Source organism: Furipterus horrens, unplaced genomic scaffold (assembly GCF_987537825.1).
Source record: "Furipterus horrens unplaced genomic scaffold, mFurHor1.1.pri manual_scaffold_2, whole genome shotgun sequence".
NCBI lineage: Eukaryota > Metazoa > Chordata > Mammalia > Chiroptera > Furipteridae > Furipterus > Furipterus horrens.
Window position 1 is genome coordinate 110843090 of NW_028327172.1, and position 17056 is coordinate 110860145.

A 17056-nucleotide genomic window follows, 5' to 3' on the forward strand; every position below is an offset into this window, starting at 1 on the left:
CTGAGGCCCCTGGGAGAAGCTGTGGGTTCTCTAGTCTTCTGGTTTCTTGCAGACTCACAACTGGGAGAACCCTGCCCACCTATTCATCTCCTTTCTGATCAATTTAAAGGCAACAGAACAAACATATTTATGGGGTCAAATTTAAAGAAGAAGGGGAGGAGGACTCAAGGTCCACAGATTTTTACCAACTGTGCACTTCTTCAAATTTAATTTCTCCATTGCCTTCCTTTAGAGGTCCCACTTGTTTTCTCAGGCACTCATCCAACCTGAAGGAAGAATTACCAGTTCTTTCTCACACAAAATTATATAGAACTCCAGGCCTTAGTAACCTCTATCTTATAGACCCTAACAGTCATTTTTTTGAAGATAACATTTTCAGATAGCATTCCCAGAAGGCTTTAGAAAACTTAAAACAAAATTGTATTCCAATAACTTCAAAAAAAGAGAAGCAAAAGATAAAAATATAGGTGTAGACACACTATTCTTTTTCTAAATTAAAATGATATTTTATAAATAAACAAATTTATTTTAAACACATTCATATCTTCTTTATGAAAAATTCTGTACTGTGATGCCTATTCTGGAGCACAAACTCACATTTCAAAATAATAGCAGGTAAAATATGGAAGGCCAACAATTAAGACAGCAATAAACAAAACCATATATATTTTTAAAGTCAGTCTTAAGCACTAAAATTTTGACTTGGGCATAATTTATTGTGCTGGATAAATTTAGAAAAATTGATTATTAATGCTAAATTATTACTTTGCCCAAAGTGGGAGAGGTCATTGCCTAGAACTATATGTCATAAATATTAAAGTCATTCCCATCTTAAGGACTTATATGGCTAATAAATTATGATGACCACTATAGATCTGCTCTGGGTTAATCCAACTCTTTGCACCCATAATTCACAATCACTTTTTCCTCACTGACAATTAGATTAAATAGTAAAAAGTTAGCAGCTTAGTGTGCAAATTTAGAATTTGTTTCTCCCACATTGTTCTCTTAGTTTTGATTGGTGAGAAAAAAATAATTAATTTCTATCCAGCAGTCTTTTTTCTAATTTGAAAAATCTCTGCTTTGGTTTTAATCCTGAAAATCAGAAACGTTTAGATAACAGTGGTCACAAAATCAAGAGACTTCAGGGGTCCAGAATTACGTAAACTGGATATTTACTCATTCCAATAGTTTTGACAGGTAAGCAACCTGTTTTTTTAAAAGCTCAATCCTTATTTTTTTAATAGTGTAATCACAAAACTTTAAGAAGGTTGCATTCCTTTCATGACTCTTGCTACATACAATGTTGCATTATTTTTGTCTACATATGTATTTCTCAAAATGGGCTATGCTTTGAAGGCAAAGATTACCATATCTCAAATGTTTTTGGCATTCCTATGGAAAATATGTCCCATAAATATATTTTAATGCAGTGAAAAAAAATCATAAAAATGGCCTTGAGCTCAAACTCCAAATCTAACACTAATAATTGCATAATTTTTTTAAAGATTTTATTTATTTACTTAGAAAGAGGGAAAAAAGACAGAGGGAAACATTACTGTAAGAGAGAAACATCCATTGGTTTTCTCTTGTACATGCCCTAGGAACTGGGGACCAAACCCACAACCCAGATATGTGCCCTGACCTGGAATCGAACTGATGACTTTCACTTTACAAAATGATGCCCAACCAACTTAACCACACTGGTCAGGGAAAAATTAGTATAATTTTTGATCAACTTCCATTATTACACCTATGAGCTAGGTATCATAACATTAGCTTCTTCACAGTGTTGTAAAGAACAAATAAATTAATGTGTAAAAGGCATTTTTAAGAGGGAAAAATGTTTTATAACTGTTAGCTATTATTATGAGGAAGAAATGAGGGACAGAGTGAGGATAATCCTTCCTCAGTAAGGAGAAATGTTACCCATTGGTTTAAATGTCAAATTTCCAAAATAGTTCCCAATGAATTTTTTCAATAAAGAAAGATCATCATTGATATATTTTTGTAGCTAGAGATTTTGAAGTGAGCTTTAAAGGAATTTGTTAAATTAAAGATGTGTATGAGAAAGAATATGGTTTCCCAATTAAGACCAAAGTCACTGGGATAAGAGGTGAAATTCTATTTGTTTATGGCCTTAGCTTCTGCAGTTATTACAGGAGACTGCTGCTTAATGACTTATAAAGAAAACTCCCTTCAGCATTAAGTCATGATAGAGTTGTTGGAACAGGGGCATCTAGGACAAGAAGATTCTACAGCAAAGGGAAACATGCCATAATCCATAACATGGTGAGAAGCACAGGTGTAGAATTTGAAAATACATTCTCCCATCCTTCAGTTTACTTGACAAGAATTGCAAATATTTGAGAAAATAACCTGGGATGTTTACAGTTCTTCACATGACAGATGGAAAATTGCAGAAGACTATGAGGTTAAAAGAGTGTCCATGAACAAGAATTGGTCTCCAAAGAGTATCTATGTTTAATCAGTTAGGCACTGATGATAATGAATTTAAATTTGGGGGGTTTCCATGTACATCTGTTTCAGTTGCCAGAGTATTGGAGCAGGATGTCCTGATTCCCCTCAATGAAAATTAAGTTTCTTTTAACCATTTTAATACTTAAAGTTTCTTTTATAGCACTTATATGCTTTGATGACAGCAGTAAATGCTTGATCTACCTACACTACTGAGTTGTAAGCAGCTTGAGGGGTGGGGCCCCTGTTTTACTCATCTTCAGGTTTTTAAAATTACTGCATGATTGTTAGGTTAAATTCAGAGAAAGATTATGGTAGAAATGAAATAAAAACTAGCTCCTAGCATTATCTCAGCAGTGATAAATTTATCACACTCTATTGTTATCTCAGCCCTCATATGAGGACACAGGTGTTGAGCATTGGTAGCTACCATGGTCCATCAATTATCACAACATTCTGATATCTCTCCTTTGGAGCCTGGAATATATTGACATGGATCTTCTAGAATCACTTTTGCCCTCTGCTTTGCCAGGTCTGGAGCACTCTGCTGGCATGGAATCCACTGATAAATAAATCAATGGCCCACAATTTAGCTGCTTATTCAAAAGCAAAGACTACTTCACAATGTTTAAGTATATCCATCACCTAGGATTGAAAATTTTCTGTGCCAAATCTCCAATTATGTATTCTGTTGAAAAGTGACTTTAGGTTTTGTTGATGAGTTATTTTCTAGTTAGTTTTAATGTTCAAAACCATCCAAAGGACAGTGATTATATGTTTTAGTAGATGAAAAAGGCCAGGGATGTTTTTTAAAACTAAAATAGCTTGGGTTACTATGCAACATTTTATTGGGATTGCTACAGGCTATAATCAAAATGTTTTAATGGGTTTTTTTAATGCATTCACAATACTTTGTAACATTAGAATTACTAGAAACATGTATATAATGGCAATGATAATGTTACTCTACATTTAAATAGAGCTCTAGAGTTCACAAAGCAGTAACAACAATGTTAGAGCACTTTTCTAACAGAAAAGCAATATGTTCCCAATGGGGGGCGCTGTCCCTTGAAGGCTTTAAAGATGCTGCAAGGGGGTCCTGGGGGCCTGAGTGGCTGTTTGAAACAGAAGAAAATAGCAGAAATCAAAATAGGTTGTTAGAAGAAGCTTCAAGGTCACTGCTATCTCTGTTACTGTAGATTGGTGATCAAGGGTAGCAGGAGTTGCTACTACAAAATGTGATCCTCTCACATATTAATTTGAGCTATAAAACACTTGAAAAAGAGCCAAAGAGGGAGAGGTTTTGTCTGAAGCTTCCTTATTTGCTTAAAGATAAAGGAAACTAGTTGTCATAAATTTACTCCCCAGGAGTTTCATCAACCAGGAAATAATGACTCTCATCAAAGGAGAAGAAACCAGAAGTCAACACCACACTGAGACAAACTTTCGCACAAGCTATCATACTTCCCACCCATTCTTCTTAAGGTCCTTCATTTTTCCTAAAATCAGTCACTCTCCCCTAAGAGGCCAACTTCCCCCACTTCCCTGTTTAGATGGTATTCAATACTGAATTCTAAGCCACCTCTTTAAATTACTTATCTTTATCTGACTTACTTCCACATGAGATATACATGTTGATAAACCTGGTTTCCTTTTGTTACAGAAGTCTTAGCAAAGAACTCAGAAGGGTAGAGAGGAGATTATTTTTTCTCTCCTGTAATAATTAGTGCAAATGTTCAAAGAAGGGGAGGAAGGACTGAGGGATAACCTTATGGGTATAAGTAATAAATGTAGAAGAAACCTATGAGTATTGTATTTTCCCCTCTCCCATGCCAACACTCCAAAAATCTGTCAGTTTTTATAATTATATCAAGCCTGATTATATTACTCATTTTATTTAAAAACTCTTTATTCAAAAATTGGTGTACATTAGCTGTCAAGATTGTCAATTTTCAAAATCTTCAAAATGTATATTCCAGGCCTTGAACATCAGCCATTTCAATGCAATAAGTTTGCATCATATCTGGAGTTTACATTTTTAACATAACACTCCCTGATAATTCTAATGGAATAGGTTAGTATCACATTTTGAGAAGCACTAAACCCTAGTACCTAACATAGTCCCTCACGTACAGTAGATGCTTCATGAATCATTGCATGGAATGATTTCTTCAGGGGAAAATTTTTATCTGTTTCAATATCTCATGGTTTGGTTTGGGTTTGCCCCCAAGAAGAGATGTTAAGTGTCCACTTGTTACAGAAACAGGGGAGTCCAAAAATCCCCAGAGTTTGCTGTTGGGGGATGGGGAGAAATAAGCAGCTTTTCAAATGCTTCCACATGCCTGAGGCTGGTGGCTAGTGTCTTTCTTATGCAAATGGCTTTAATGCATCCAAAGCCTCAGGCAGATGGGAGGAGTCTTGAACCAGGGGATGGTATGGAAAGCACACAGAGCCTACGTAAGGACCTGTGAATGGTCAGAACTGTTTGCAACGCCCACTGCGTCAGATGACGCAGTCAGGGATATATAAGCAGCTGCAGACATTTTAGCTGGGACTCTCTCAAGCTCTCGTTCGGGCTCTGGCTCTCACTGGTGCTCTGGCGCTCGGACTCTCTCTGGCTCTCGCTCATGCTCTCACTCTGGGACTCTCGGTCTCGGGCTCGCGCTCTCGCTCTCGGGCTCTCGCTCTCTCGCTCTCCCGTGTGCTCCCTCCACGTGGCTTGGTGAAGGGGCCTTCTCCATGTGGCTTGGTGAAGGGGTCTCCAGGCTGCTTTAAGAGGCTCTCGCCATGCGGTTTTGAGAAGGAAAGGAGATCCGTGCAGTTTGCAGGAAGAAGACAGTTTGCAAGGAGGCTGAGAATCCAGGTGGTTCTGCATTGAGAGCTGGAGGGCACCACAGCACAGAAAGGACCTCCCCAATCAGATTGAATGATTGGCAGCTGCTGGTAAAGCTGAACTGTGTTTGGAAAGTAGGGAAACGGTTTCTCTGACTTCCCTAAAACTAGCCTGGTTTGGAAGGGGGGGAGGCAAGGATATGTGTTTGTGGGTATTTTAAAGAGCATAAGACTTAATAACAGAAATCCGCAAATAACTAAATCTATATAACTGTTAAATAAACAATTCTTTTTCTTTTCACCAAACTCTGGTATTGAGAGTTATAATTTTGGCGGCGGGCAATCGGGCCCCTAACTAAAGAGTCCGTGGGTTTGTTTTCAACTGGAGCAGCCCAGGGGTTCTGTAACACACTGAGCACAAAAAACTGGTCTAAACTGTTTAGAACATAATTCTTGCAAAATATTTTATTGATTATCTCACATTAGCCTAATCTAAGAAATGTATCTTTTAAAGGCAGTGAATATATCAAACATTTATTTACATTTTTTCCTTTACTTTTATGTTTATATAGATTTTTTTTTCAGAAAAATTGTTTTATATAGTTTTCTAGTCTTGTGGGGTTTTTTGATGGGTTCTTTTTTATTATTAAGAATTTATTACACTAAAGGAATTTATTTTGTATATGATGTGACAGTGGGTTTAATATTGGTGTTTTGGAAATAATCATCTGTCTCCACCTAATTTTTAAAATATTTCATATTTGCCATACTAATTTGAATTAGGGTCTTTGTAATAGAACCTACATATAACATTTATATATTTTTATCAATTGTGTAGAAATTTTTGTCTATTCCACAGATTTTCTATTTGCAGACAGGTTCTATGCTGTTTCATTTGTAAGCCTTATAACATTTTAACTACTTGGTACTCTAAGTCTTTGATCATTATTTTGTATTTTAAAAATTCCTTTTTTTCTTTTGTCAGTTTTCTTCCAATTAACATTTTAATAAATTTTAAAATATTGGACATTTTATTTATATTGCATGAAGTATCAGATAGCCTGAGGAAAAGTGACATTTTTTTACAATTGTGATTCTGTTCCTTTAGTGATATGATATATTTTATTTAGAAACAAGTTCATGTCTTCTTCATTCAGTAAAGTATTAAAATTTTCTTATTTAGTCCCTAGTCACTTATTCTTAAATTTATTTCTAAGTATTTATATTTAGTGTAAATAATATTTTACTCAAATTATATTTTTTGATGTGTTATATATATATTTACATAAATATATTTGTTCAAATCTTTATTTTTCTAACATTTTTAAGTTCATTATTGTGAGCTTTACATATATATTATCAAATAATAATAATTTTGTGTTAATTGCTTGAAATCAGATTTTTCTTTCCTGCCTTATTATATAGGCTAAAATGATCAATTATGTTTTTTATTAACTGTATTGAGGTGACTTTGGTTAATAAGATTATATAGTTTTCAAGTGTACGTTTCTCTGATTAATGTTCTGTATATAGCATTGTGTGTCCATCACCCAAAGTCAAATCATCTTCTGTCACCATATATTTGCCCCCCTTAAAGGTAATAATAGGCATCATTTTGTTGACTTTAATGGTAATGCCATTAGAGTTCCAACTTCCAATATGTTTGCTGCTTCTTTGAAGTAGTATTAAGTACCTAAATGAAGAATTTCTTTATTCCTATTTTGCTAGGTGGGCAGATAGATAATGCTTTTTAATTTTTTTAATATGCTTTATTGTTTATGCTATAATAGTTCTCTCAATTTCTTTTCCCTTTGTTCCCCTCCACCCAGTGACCACCCCTCTCTCAAGTTGTCCCCCCCTTAGTCCATGTCCATTGGTTGTGCATATAATTCTTCTCAACATCTTCCTATCTACTCCACTCCCTCCTACTATGCTTCTTAATTCTTGTACCATCTCCCTCCCTTTCCCCCTTCCCCTCTCCCTGCTGACCTCCCCCCAAAATGTTCCCCATACCTATAATTATTTTCCCACTCTCATTGCCTACTTAGTCTGCCTTTGTTTCAATTCCCTAGCTTCTGTTGTTAGTTGTTGTGATACAGTTTTCATTTTAATGTTCATAGTTTTGATCCTCCTTTTCCTAAACAAGTCCCTTTAACATTTCATTTAACAGTGGTTTGGATCTCATCTTCAGTTTTACTTTGTCCTGGAAGCACTTTCTCTGCCCTTCTATTCTGAATGACAGCATCACTGGATAGAGTCATCATGGTTGTAGATTTTTGCTTTTCATTACTTTGAACATTTCTTGCCAGTCTCTTCTTGACTGCAGAGTTTCTTTTGAGAAATCAGCTGAGAGTCTTATTGGGACCCCTTTGTATGTAATTCTCTTCTTCTCTCTTGCTGCTTTTAAGATTCTCTCTATATCCTTAATTTTTGACATTTTGATTATAATGTGTCTTGGCGTGGTTCTCCCTGGGTCCAGTTTTCTTGGAACTCTCTGTGCTTCCTGGACCTGTAAGTCTATTGCCTTCCCCAAGTTAGGGAAGTTCTGCTTCATTATTTTTTCACATAATTTTTCAATTTCTAGTTCTTTTTCTTCACCTTCTGGCAGCCCTATGATTCAGATGTTGGCTGGCTTATAGCTGTCCGATAAGTTTCTGAACCTCTCCTCATTTTCCTCACTTTTTATTTCCTCTTTCTCTACTGGTTGACTGTTTGTTCCTTTCCTATGTTCTGATTTGTTGATTTAGTCCCTAGTTTTCTTTTCCTCACCACTAGTTTTATCTGTGTTTTTGTTCATTTCAGAAGGACTAGCCTTCATTCCTTCCCTATCTTATTTCAGATCTGCTGTTAGGTCTGTAAGTGCTTTTATAAGCAAAGCTTTGAACTGTGCCTCAGAAAGATTTTTTATCTGCTGCTTCATTAGATTAGTTATTTGCTGTCTGGTCAGCTGTGTCACCGGGATCTCTATCATGATCTGTGGCATCCTGACCATTTTGTGTTTACCTTTGCTTCCTGGGCAGGGCTGTCACACCTCTTATGCTATAGGGGGCAGAGCCCTGTGCACTCGTCACAGCCAGGTGACCCGTCCCACCACGCTATGGCATTTTCTTCAGGGGTGGGGGGTCTAAGATGGTTTCCTGCTATTCACTCTCCACTGAGGGACCAGGAGCCTCCTCCTCTGTCTTCACCCGCTCTGGGCCTCACAGTCCAAAGCAATAGAGGTCTGCCTTCCCCAACTTTGGAATCACAAGATGACTGGTCTGGTCTGCAGCCAGGCGTGCTCCCCAGGTGCTTCTGGCCTCCCCCTAATTACGGGTGTCTGTGCTTACCGCTGTCCTGCCTTCATCGCTGCTGCTGCCACAGACAGCACAGCTTGAACTCTCCTTCTCTGCTTCACCCCTCCTACCTGTCTGGATAAGCACCACTTCTTTATAACTTCATATGTTGGACTTCCATTTATTTTCTGGAACTTCTTGTTATTTCTGGTTTTGCCGTAGTTATATTCCTTCTTAGTTGTGGAGGGAAAGAAAGCATGTCAGTCTAGGCCAGAAGTCTCCTGTGTTTGTTTCCTTTGGTGTCCCAGGTAGAGCTGCCGCTTCTGTTACATTGTAAGGGGTAGAGCCTTAGGGATTCGTCAGTACAGGGCGACCTGTTTCACCACGTTGTGGCCCTGTATGCAGGGGAGGGGTCTGAGAAGGAACAATGCCGCTTGCCCAGCACTCGCCCATTTTCCAGGCACTTCTCCACTTCTGCACCGGACTGGCGCCCCTCTAGCTGCTGCCATGGCCATCATTCCCAGAGTGGGTGGGTCTGCAGATGTTCTAGGTCCCTGGGGGCCCTCTAAACAAGCAGACTCTGCTGAGAGACCAGCAGTTTCTGCCTCTGTCCCAACCGCCACTGGTTTGCACAGTCAAAAGTAATGAGGCTTGATTTTCTCCAGGGCTGGGAGAGTGAATTGCAAGATCTAGTGAGGGGCTGGGAACAGTCCCCAGGTGTCCCTCCTGACTTTTTAAAATGTGTAACTGCACTTTCCACCAGCCTGCTGCTGTTGCTGCTGTTGCCACCACCACACCAAGTCCTCTCTGCCCTGGCTCCGCCCCTCCTACCTGTCTGTATGAGTATTTCTTCTTTATATCTTTGTTTTCTGGACTTCCATGTAGTTTGAGTTTCTGGAACTTCTGGTTGTTTCTAGTTTTGAGGTAGTTGTATTCCTTCTTAGTTGGAGAGGGAGACACAGCATGCCTATCTGTGCCTCCATCTTGGCCAGAAGTTGCTTTTCAATTTTTTCAAAGGTCTTCTTGGTGTCTGTTGAAAGACCATTTAAAATTTTATAAAGCCTCATTAATAAGATATATCATTCCAACAACCTCCAGAGTACTGAACCAATGTTGCTCTTTTCTGTTTAATAATGCTGTATTATTCTTGTAATATATCATTAAAATCTATTTACTGATACTTTTGGAAGAACAAGTCTGAGATTTCTGGGTGTTTCTCATAGTTTGGTGATCAAGGTTATTTTAGCTCTTTCTCTGTACTGCAGAATTTACTACTTCTTGAGAAAATTTGGTAACTTTTTCCCCAGGAAATTATCAGAGTTACTGATATTTTAGATTTATTCCTATAGAATCATTCATAATATTTTAAAAATCTATTTCTGAATATTTTATTTCTTTTCCAGTTTCTATCTGTATTTTTTAGCTTTATTGGGATAAATTGCCAAAATGTTGTCTACATATTTAGGTGTACAACTTGATGTTTTGATATGCATACACATTGTGAAATGATCACCACAATGAAGCTAATTAACATATCTATCACTTCACACAGTTACCACTTTTTGTCATTAAACTACTTAAGATCTACCTTCTTAGCTAATTTCAAATGTACAATTCAGTATTGTTAACTCTACTCACCATGCTCTACATTAAATCTTCATAATCTATTCATCTTGCCTAACTGAAACTTTGTATTTTGACCAATATCTCTCCATTTCCCCCAACCTCTGGAAACCACCATTCTGCTCTGTGCTTCTATGAGTTCAACTATTTTAGGTTCCACATATAAATGAGATCATGTAGTGTTTGTCTTTCTTTGTCTAGCTTATTTCACTTGGCATAATGCCCTCCAGGTTCATCCATTATGTTGCAAATGACAAAATTTCTTCTTTTGTAAGGATGAATATATTCCATTATATATTTTCTTAATTCATCCATTCATTAGTAGTCATTTAAGATGTTTTTTTTACCTTGGTTCTTGTGAATAATGTTATGATGAAGATAGAAGGTACTGTTTTCATTTCCTTTGGGTATATCCCTAGGACTGGGTTTCTTGGATAATATGGTAGTTTTATTTTTAACTTTTTGATAAACCTCCCTAACAGCTGCACCAATTTACATTCCCTCCAAAAATGTGCAAGTGTTCCCTTTTCTCCACATTTTCACCAATGCCCATGTATTTTTGATAACAGCCACAATCCTGACAGATATGAGATAAAATTTCATTGTAGTTTGTAGTTTCATTTGCATTTCTTTCCATGATGATTAGTGATGTTGAGTATCTTTCTGTATATCTTTTATCTTTTGTATGTCTTCTTTAAGAAATAATGTCTTTTTCCCATTTATAATCCAGTCATTTGGGGTTTTTGTTGTTGTTGTTGTTACTGAGTTGTAGGAGTTCCTCATATATTTGGATATTAACCTTATCAGATACAGAGTTTACAGTATTTTCCCCATTCCATAGCTTGCCTTTTTACTCTATTGAGAATTTCACTTGCTATGCGGAAGCTTTGTAACTTGATGCAATCTCGTTGGCTTATTTTTGCTTTTGTTGCTTGTGTTTTTAGTTGTGTCATATTCAACAATCACTGTCCAAACCAATGTCAAGACATTTTTTCTAGGTCTTTTTTTCAGGAGTTCTATGGTTTCAAGTCCTATGTTTAAGTTCTTAATCTATTTTGAGTTGATTTCTTTATATGATGTGAAATATGGGTTCAATTTTATTTTTCTACATATAGATATCCAGTTATCTCAGCACCATTTATTGAAGAAGCATTTCTTTTCCCATGGTGTGTTCTTGGCACATTATTTGAACATTAAAGTGTGGGTCTATTTCTGGGATCCCTATTTTGGTCCATTGATCTCTATGTCTGTTTTTATGCCAGTGCTATACTGTTTTGATTATTGTAGTTTTGTAACATATTTTGAAATCAGGCAGCATGATGCTTGTTCTTGCTTGGGATTGCTTTGGCTGTTTTGGGCTTTTTGTGGTCATTTATGAATTTTAGAATTTTTTTTCTACTTCTGTAAAACATGCCATTGGAATTCTAATAGACATGGCATTGAATCTGTTCCAAGCCATGAATAGAGAATGTCTTTCAATTTACTTGTCTTCTTCATTTCCTTCATAACTATTTGGTAAATTGCAGGATACAAATCTCTTACCTCTTTGGTTCAGTTTCTTCCAAGTATATTATTCTTTTTGTTGCTATAGTAAATGGGATTTTAAAAAATTAAATTTTTGTATAGTTCATTCTATATATATGTGCTATTGATTATTGTATAATGAATTTGTGTCATGCAAATTTACAGAATATGCTTATTAATTTTAACTTTTTTGTTTAATCTTAAGAATTTTCTTTTTTAATTTTTTAATTATATTTTATTGATTATGCTATTACAGTTGTCCCATTTTTCCCCCTTTTCCCTTCTCCACCCAGCACTCCCCACTCCTTCAGGCCATCTCCACTCTATTGTTCCTGTCCATAGATCATGTGTGTAAGTTCTTTGGCAACTCCATTTCCTATACTGTACTTTATATCCTGATGGCTATTCTGTAACTATCTATTTTACTGCTTAATCCCCTCACCTCTTCACCCATTCTCTGACACCACCCTCCCATCTGGCAACCATAAAAAAGCTCTCATATCCATAATTCTGTCTCTCTTTTTCTTGGTTGCTTAGTTTGTTTTTAGGATTTAGTTGTTGATTGATATGTATTTATTGCCATTTTATTGTTCATAGTTTTGATCTTCTTCCTTTTCTTAAATAAGATCCTTTAACATTTCATATAATAATGGTTTGGTGATGATAAGCTCCTTTAGTTTGTTCTTGTCTGGGAAGCTCTTTATCTACCCTTTCATTCTAAATGAGAGCTTTGTTGAGTAGAGCAATCTTGGTTGCAGGTCCCTGCTTTTCATGACTTTGAATATTCCTTACCAAACCCTGCTAGCCTGCAAAGTTTCTTTTGAGAAATCATCTGACAGTATTATGAGAACTCCCCTGTAGGTAACTATTCACTTTTCTCTTGCTGCTTTTAAGATCCTCTCTTTATCTTTAACCTTTGGCATCTTAATTATGATGTGTCTTGGAGTGGGCCTCTTTACATCCATCTTGTTTGGGACTCTGTACTTTCTGGACTTGCATGTATATTTCCTTCACCAAATTAGGGAAGTTTTCTTTTATTATTTTTTTTTCAAATAAATTTCCAATTTCTTGCCCTTTCTCTTCTCCTTCTAGAACCCCTATGATGCTAATGTTGGGCTGCTTGAAATTGTCTCAGAGGCCGCTTACACCATCCTCATGCTTTTTGGATTCTTTTTTCTTCTCATTTTTCTGGTTGGTTGTTTTTTACTTCCTTATATTCTAAGTCATTAATGTGATTTTTGACTTCATCCACTCTACTGTTGTTTCCCTATAAAATGTTCTTTATTTCAATTAGTTTACCCTTTGTTTATCACTGGATCTTTCTTATGCTGTTGAGGTCCTCACTAATAGCAAACTTACAGGAACAGCACAGAAGACAGACAACATTAAAAACATGTACTTGCATGTAGGACAACTCAGAAAAGTATAGCAAATGGATGGAATCTACTGTATGATAAAAATGCTACAAACACCATTTAGTAGCCATCAATAAGAAATTTACTTGTTTTAAAAAAATCCAAATGTTGGCATTGTCCAGAAAAATTTAACAGGTTTATTTATATTGTTATAAAGTTGAACTGCTGAAACTTGTTCACTGAAACATCTTGACTTGCATTAATGCTTTATGTCCCCACATATATATTTTAAAAATTCACACACAAATGAAAATGGAAAAACTGCCAATACCTGATTTCTGTCCCCTATTTTCCACTTGCAGTCATATACTTAGGTACCTTTTGACCCCATGGAAAAAAAATATCTAACGTTCAGAACTACCAATAACAGGAAGAAGAGAATTTTTTTTTTTATAAAGAATGAAATGTTTCCCATCATAGTGGACTCTTAAGCACGTTCTCCACGTGTGCGGTGTGCTAGCGGGATGTCTTTTGGCATAATTGTTACACGTTTGGCATGGATAGCATACAGGTTGATGTCTTCAAAAACGCCAACCAGATAGGCTTCACTTGCCTCCTGCAAAGCACCAATAGCTGCACTCTGGAAGAGCAGATCTGTTTTGAAGTCCTGAGCAATTTCTCGCACCAGACGCTGGAAGGGAAGTTAGCGAATCAGAAGTTCAGTGAACTTCTGATAACATCTAATTTCATGAAATGCCACAGTACCAGGCCTGTAATGATGAGGCTTCTTCACCCCTCCAATAGAGGGCGCACTCTTGCGAGCGGCTTTGGTAGCCAGTTGCTTCCTCGGTGCTTTACCACCGGTGGATTTGCGGGCAGTCTGCTTTGTATGAGCCATGGTAGAGAGACCTCTTTAGTTACCCCCCTTTTCCTTTGGCTGGAGCTCTGTGAGCTGAAGGAGGTGCTGGCATTAGAGAGCGACAGCGACTGCGAACACCCCCCTGAGCATTTTTATAACCAGTGTTTTGAACTCTGTATTTGATCATCTCCATTTTGTTTAGTTCTTTTTCTGGAGTTTTTATCTGTTCTTTAATTTTGGCCACTCAATTTCTGATGGTTCTCAGTGATGGTCGTATAGTTTAGTTGTAATTTTGATACGGTTGTGTGAGGAGGTGAGCTTGGTTGACCTATGCTGCCATCTTGACCAGAAGTCTAGAATTTTCTACATACATAATTGTGCCATCTGTAAATAGAGATGGTTCCATTTCTTTCTTTTCTATTTGGATCTTCAGCTTTTTTAAAAATCTAATTGCTCTGGCTAGCACTTCCAGGACTATTTTACATATAAGTGGTGCCAGGGTATCCTTGCCTTGTACCTTTTCAGGCCTGGAGCCAACTGCATATAGAGACAGGGTTGCTTCTAGGAATGCATTAGAACCACAATTGTTCATTCAGCCATTGGGATATGGTCCTACCTTCTCAAAGTAGTTTTTCTCAGTCTTGTACTCCGCCAGGGTTTCACAACCTGTATACCAAGACTCATAATGACACCTTTATTCATGGACTGCTGTAAAATTGTTGTTTTTTGTAGGGGAACAAATTTGGGGATCTCCTAATTCCCTATCTCGCTGACATCACTTAAACTATATTTACATTTATTTTATTTTTCCATTCTGTTTATTTAATTAATTCATTGAGTTTTATATAATAATTTTATAAATAAACTTTATTAAGATTGATTTTTATTTTTAACAAATTTGCAACTGAGAATGAGTGACTTCTGAAAGACAAAAAGATAATCACTGAAAGATATTATAAACAGGCCCAAGTACAAGAACCACCGTGTATAAAGAAGCTCAAAAACATGGCTTCTTTCATGTGTTTATTGTTCTCCCAGTCCAAGTGACATTTACTGTACAGGGGTCATTTTACTATAAGCAGTATTGCCTGGAAACATAGTTAACATTCTAAGTTTATCAAGTGTCCAAGAGAACAGAGCTATAAATTAACCAAAAGGTAAATTCTCATTCAGAATAGGTGCTTAGAAAATATAGGCCCTATTATTTTTGCACCATTAAATATATACTAACACAATTTTTTATCCTCTCTCTATAACTTAATATTTCTACCTTAATTCCTATTTTCTTTTTTTGTTCTCCATATTTTTTCAGGTAAAATATGGCAATTATGCTTTTGTATGGGATGCAGCTGTATTGGAATATGTGGCTATCAATGACCAAGACTGCTCCTTTTACACCATTGGGAATAATGTTGCTGATCGGGGATATGGAATTGCTTTGCAACATGGCAGTCCTTACCGGGATGTTTTTTCACAAAGGTAAGATTTGTGTGAGGTCCAAATAAAAATGGAGGAAATATAGAGAAAGAAAATCCACTTGGTTATCTTATTTAGTTTATTATATTTTGTTTTCTTTGTTTGAGAAAGCATAATAAATGACAACAAAAAATAGTTATATGACATTCATTTCCTAAAACATGTGCTGAAGTATTATCATTTTTCCCATAAAAAGGGGAAAACATCATTGCACGTACTCTCAAAAAGTTAATGTACAAAAGAAAGTAATGTGTTAATAATTTCTCTAGAATTTAATCGAGCAATTTAGTCTCTGAATTTTTAAAGACTAAGTGTCATAGTTAACAAAATTAATTTATTTATCAAAACATTGTATAATAACATAAACATCAGGACCAAGTTAAGTGCTAATGTACTGAAACTCATAATGACAGGTATATTTCCACCTGAATTTTGGAAAGGAAAAGGTTAAGACTATTGTAATCCATCACTTTGTATCACAATGCATAAGAGACTTCTTCATACAATTAAGAATACAGTTTAGAAAGAAACAAATTATACTTATCTTCAAATCAGAATTTTCTATTGTGTTTTTTAATAAAGATTTTGAAATGTATATATAATATTAACAATATATATGAAATTCTTGGGCCTGAAATGAATTCAGAAGATCACTGCATTCCATTCTATCTGCTACAAAACAAGTTTGGACCTAAGAGAGAACAGTATCTTTCAGGTAGAAGTATTTTCCATTTGACACATACACTTTGTTTATTTTCTAGTAGTCTACTACGTATTTTCTAAAAGCTAGTGCCAAACCAAGAGGGCAGTTCCAGATAGTATTAATGCAACAGACTTTAAACTATTTAAGTTGTATTTTTCTAAATTATAGGATAACAAAAAACATGTATTCTGTGTTTAAAAAATAAAAATATGTCATTACTCTTCCATTAGCTAACTAAAAATGCAGGCCTCTCCCCTTGTCTGCAATATAGGAAGTTGGATGAACCCTAAGGTTCTATGTTAGTCAGCTTCTCTGTGTAGCAAAGAACCCCAGAGTATCAGTGATTTTGAAGAAGTTATTTCTCAGTCATGAAACATAGGAGCTGTGACTTGCTACTCCAAGTAGTGGGTAAGCTGCAGGTCGTTTATGTAGCTTCTTATTCCAGGGCCCAGGCTGAAGAAGCAACCCTATCTGGGACAAGCTGCTTTCATTGCAAAGAGCCCTTGTAAAGAGGTTGATATCAACCCGCAGTATCCTTTGTGCCTCTTGCATAGATGTGGTATATGTCACATTTGCCAACAAACCACTAACTAAAGAGACTCAAGGCCAAGCCCCAGTCAAGGGGGTAGGCACGTGTACTCCCCATAAAGGGAGGATGGAAATAAATAATTATGAACAATAAGGACAATCTATTAGTGGTCCCCTCTGGTTCTTAAAAATTCTAAGTATAGCATAAAAATGAAATATGCATAAAGTGGGAAATAAAATATCAAGGTATAGATAATGGTTAATCAATCCAAGTACCTTTACTGATGACTAGATTCTAATGGGAACAAACTGGAAAATCAATATGTCATGGAGAATCTACCTGCTAGGCATGGACAGCCACGTTGAAAATATAAGACCCATGCATATAGAACAATGACACTTA

The 17056-nt window shown here is 36.3% G+C and overlaps 1 protein-coding gene across 1 annotated transcript in view; it reads left to right on the plus strand.

The window, feature by feature from the left end:
• Positions 1-17056, plus strand: part of LOC150019284 (glutamate receptor ionotropic, delta-2) — a 388160-nt gene that overhangs the window by 224444 nt on the left and 146660 nt on the right. Inside the window, exon 6 of the mRNA XM_090267947.1 lies at positions 15259-15425. Coding sequence (XP_090124073.1) covers positions 15259-15425 — 167 coding nt within the window. The remainder of the gene's footprint in view (positions 1-15258; positions 15426-17056) is intronic.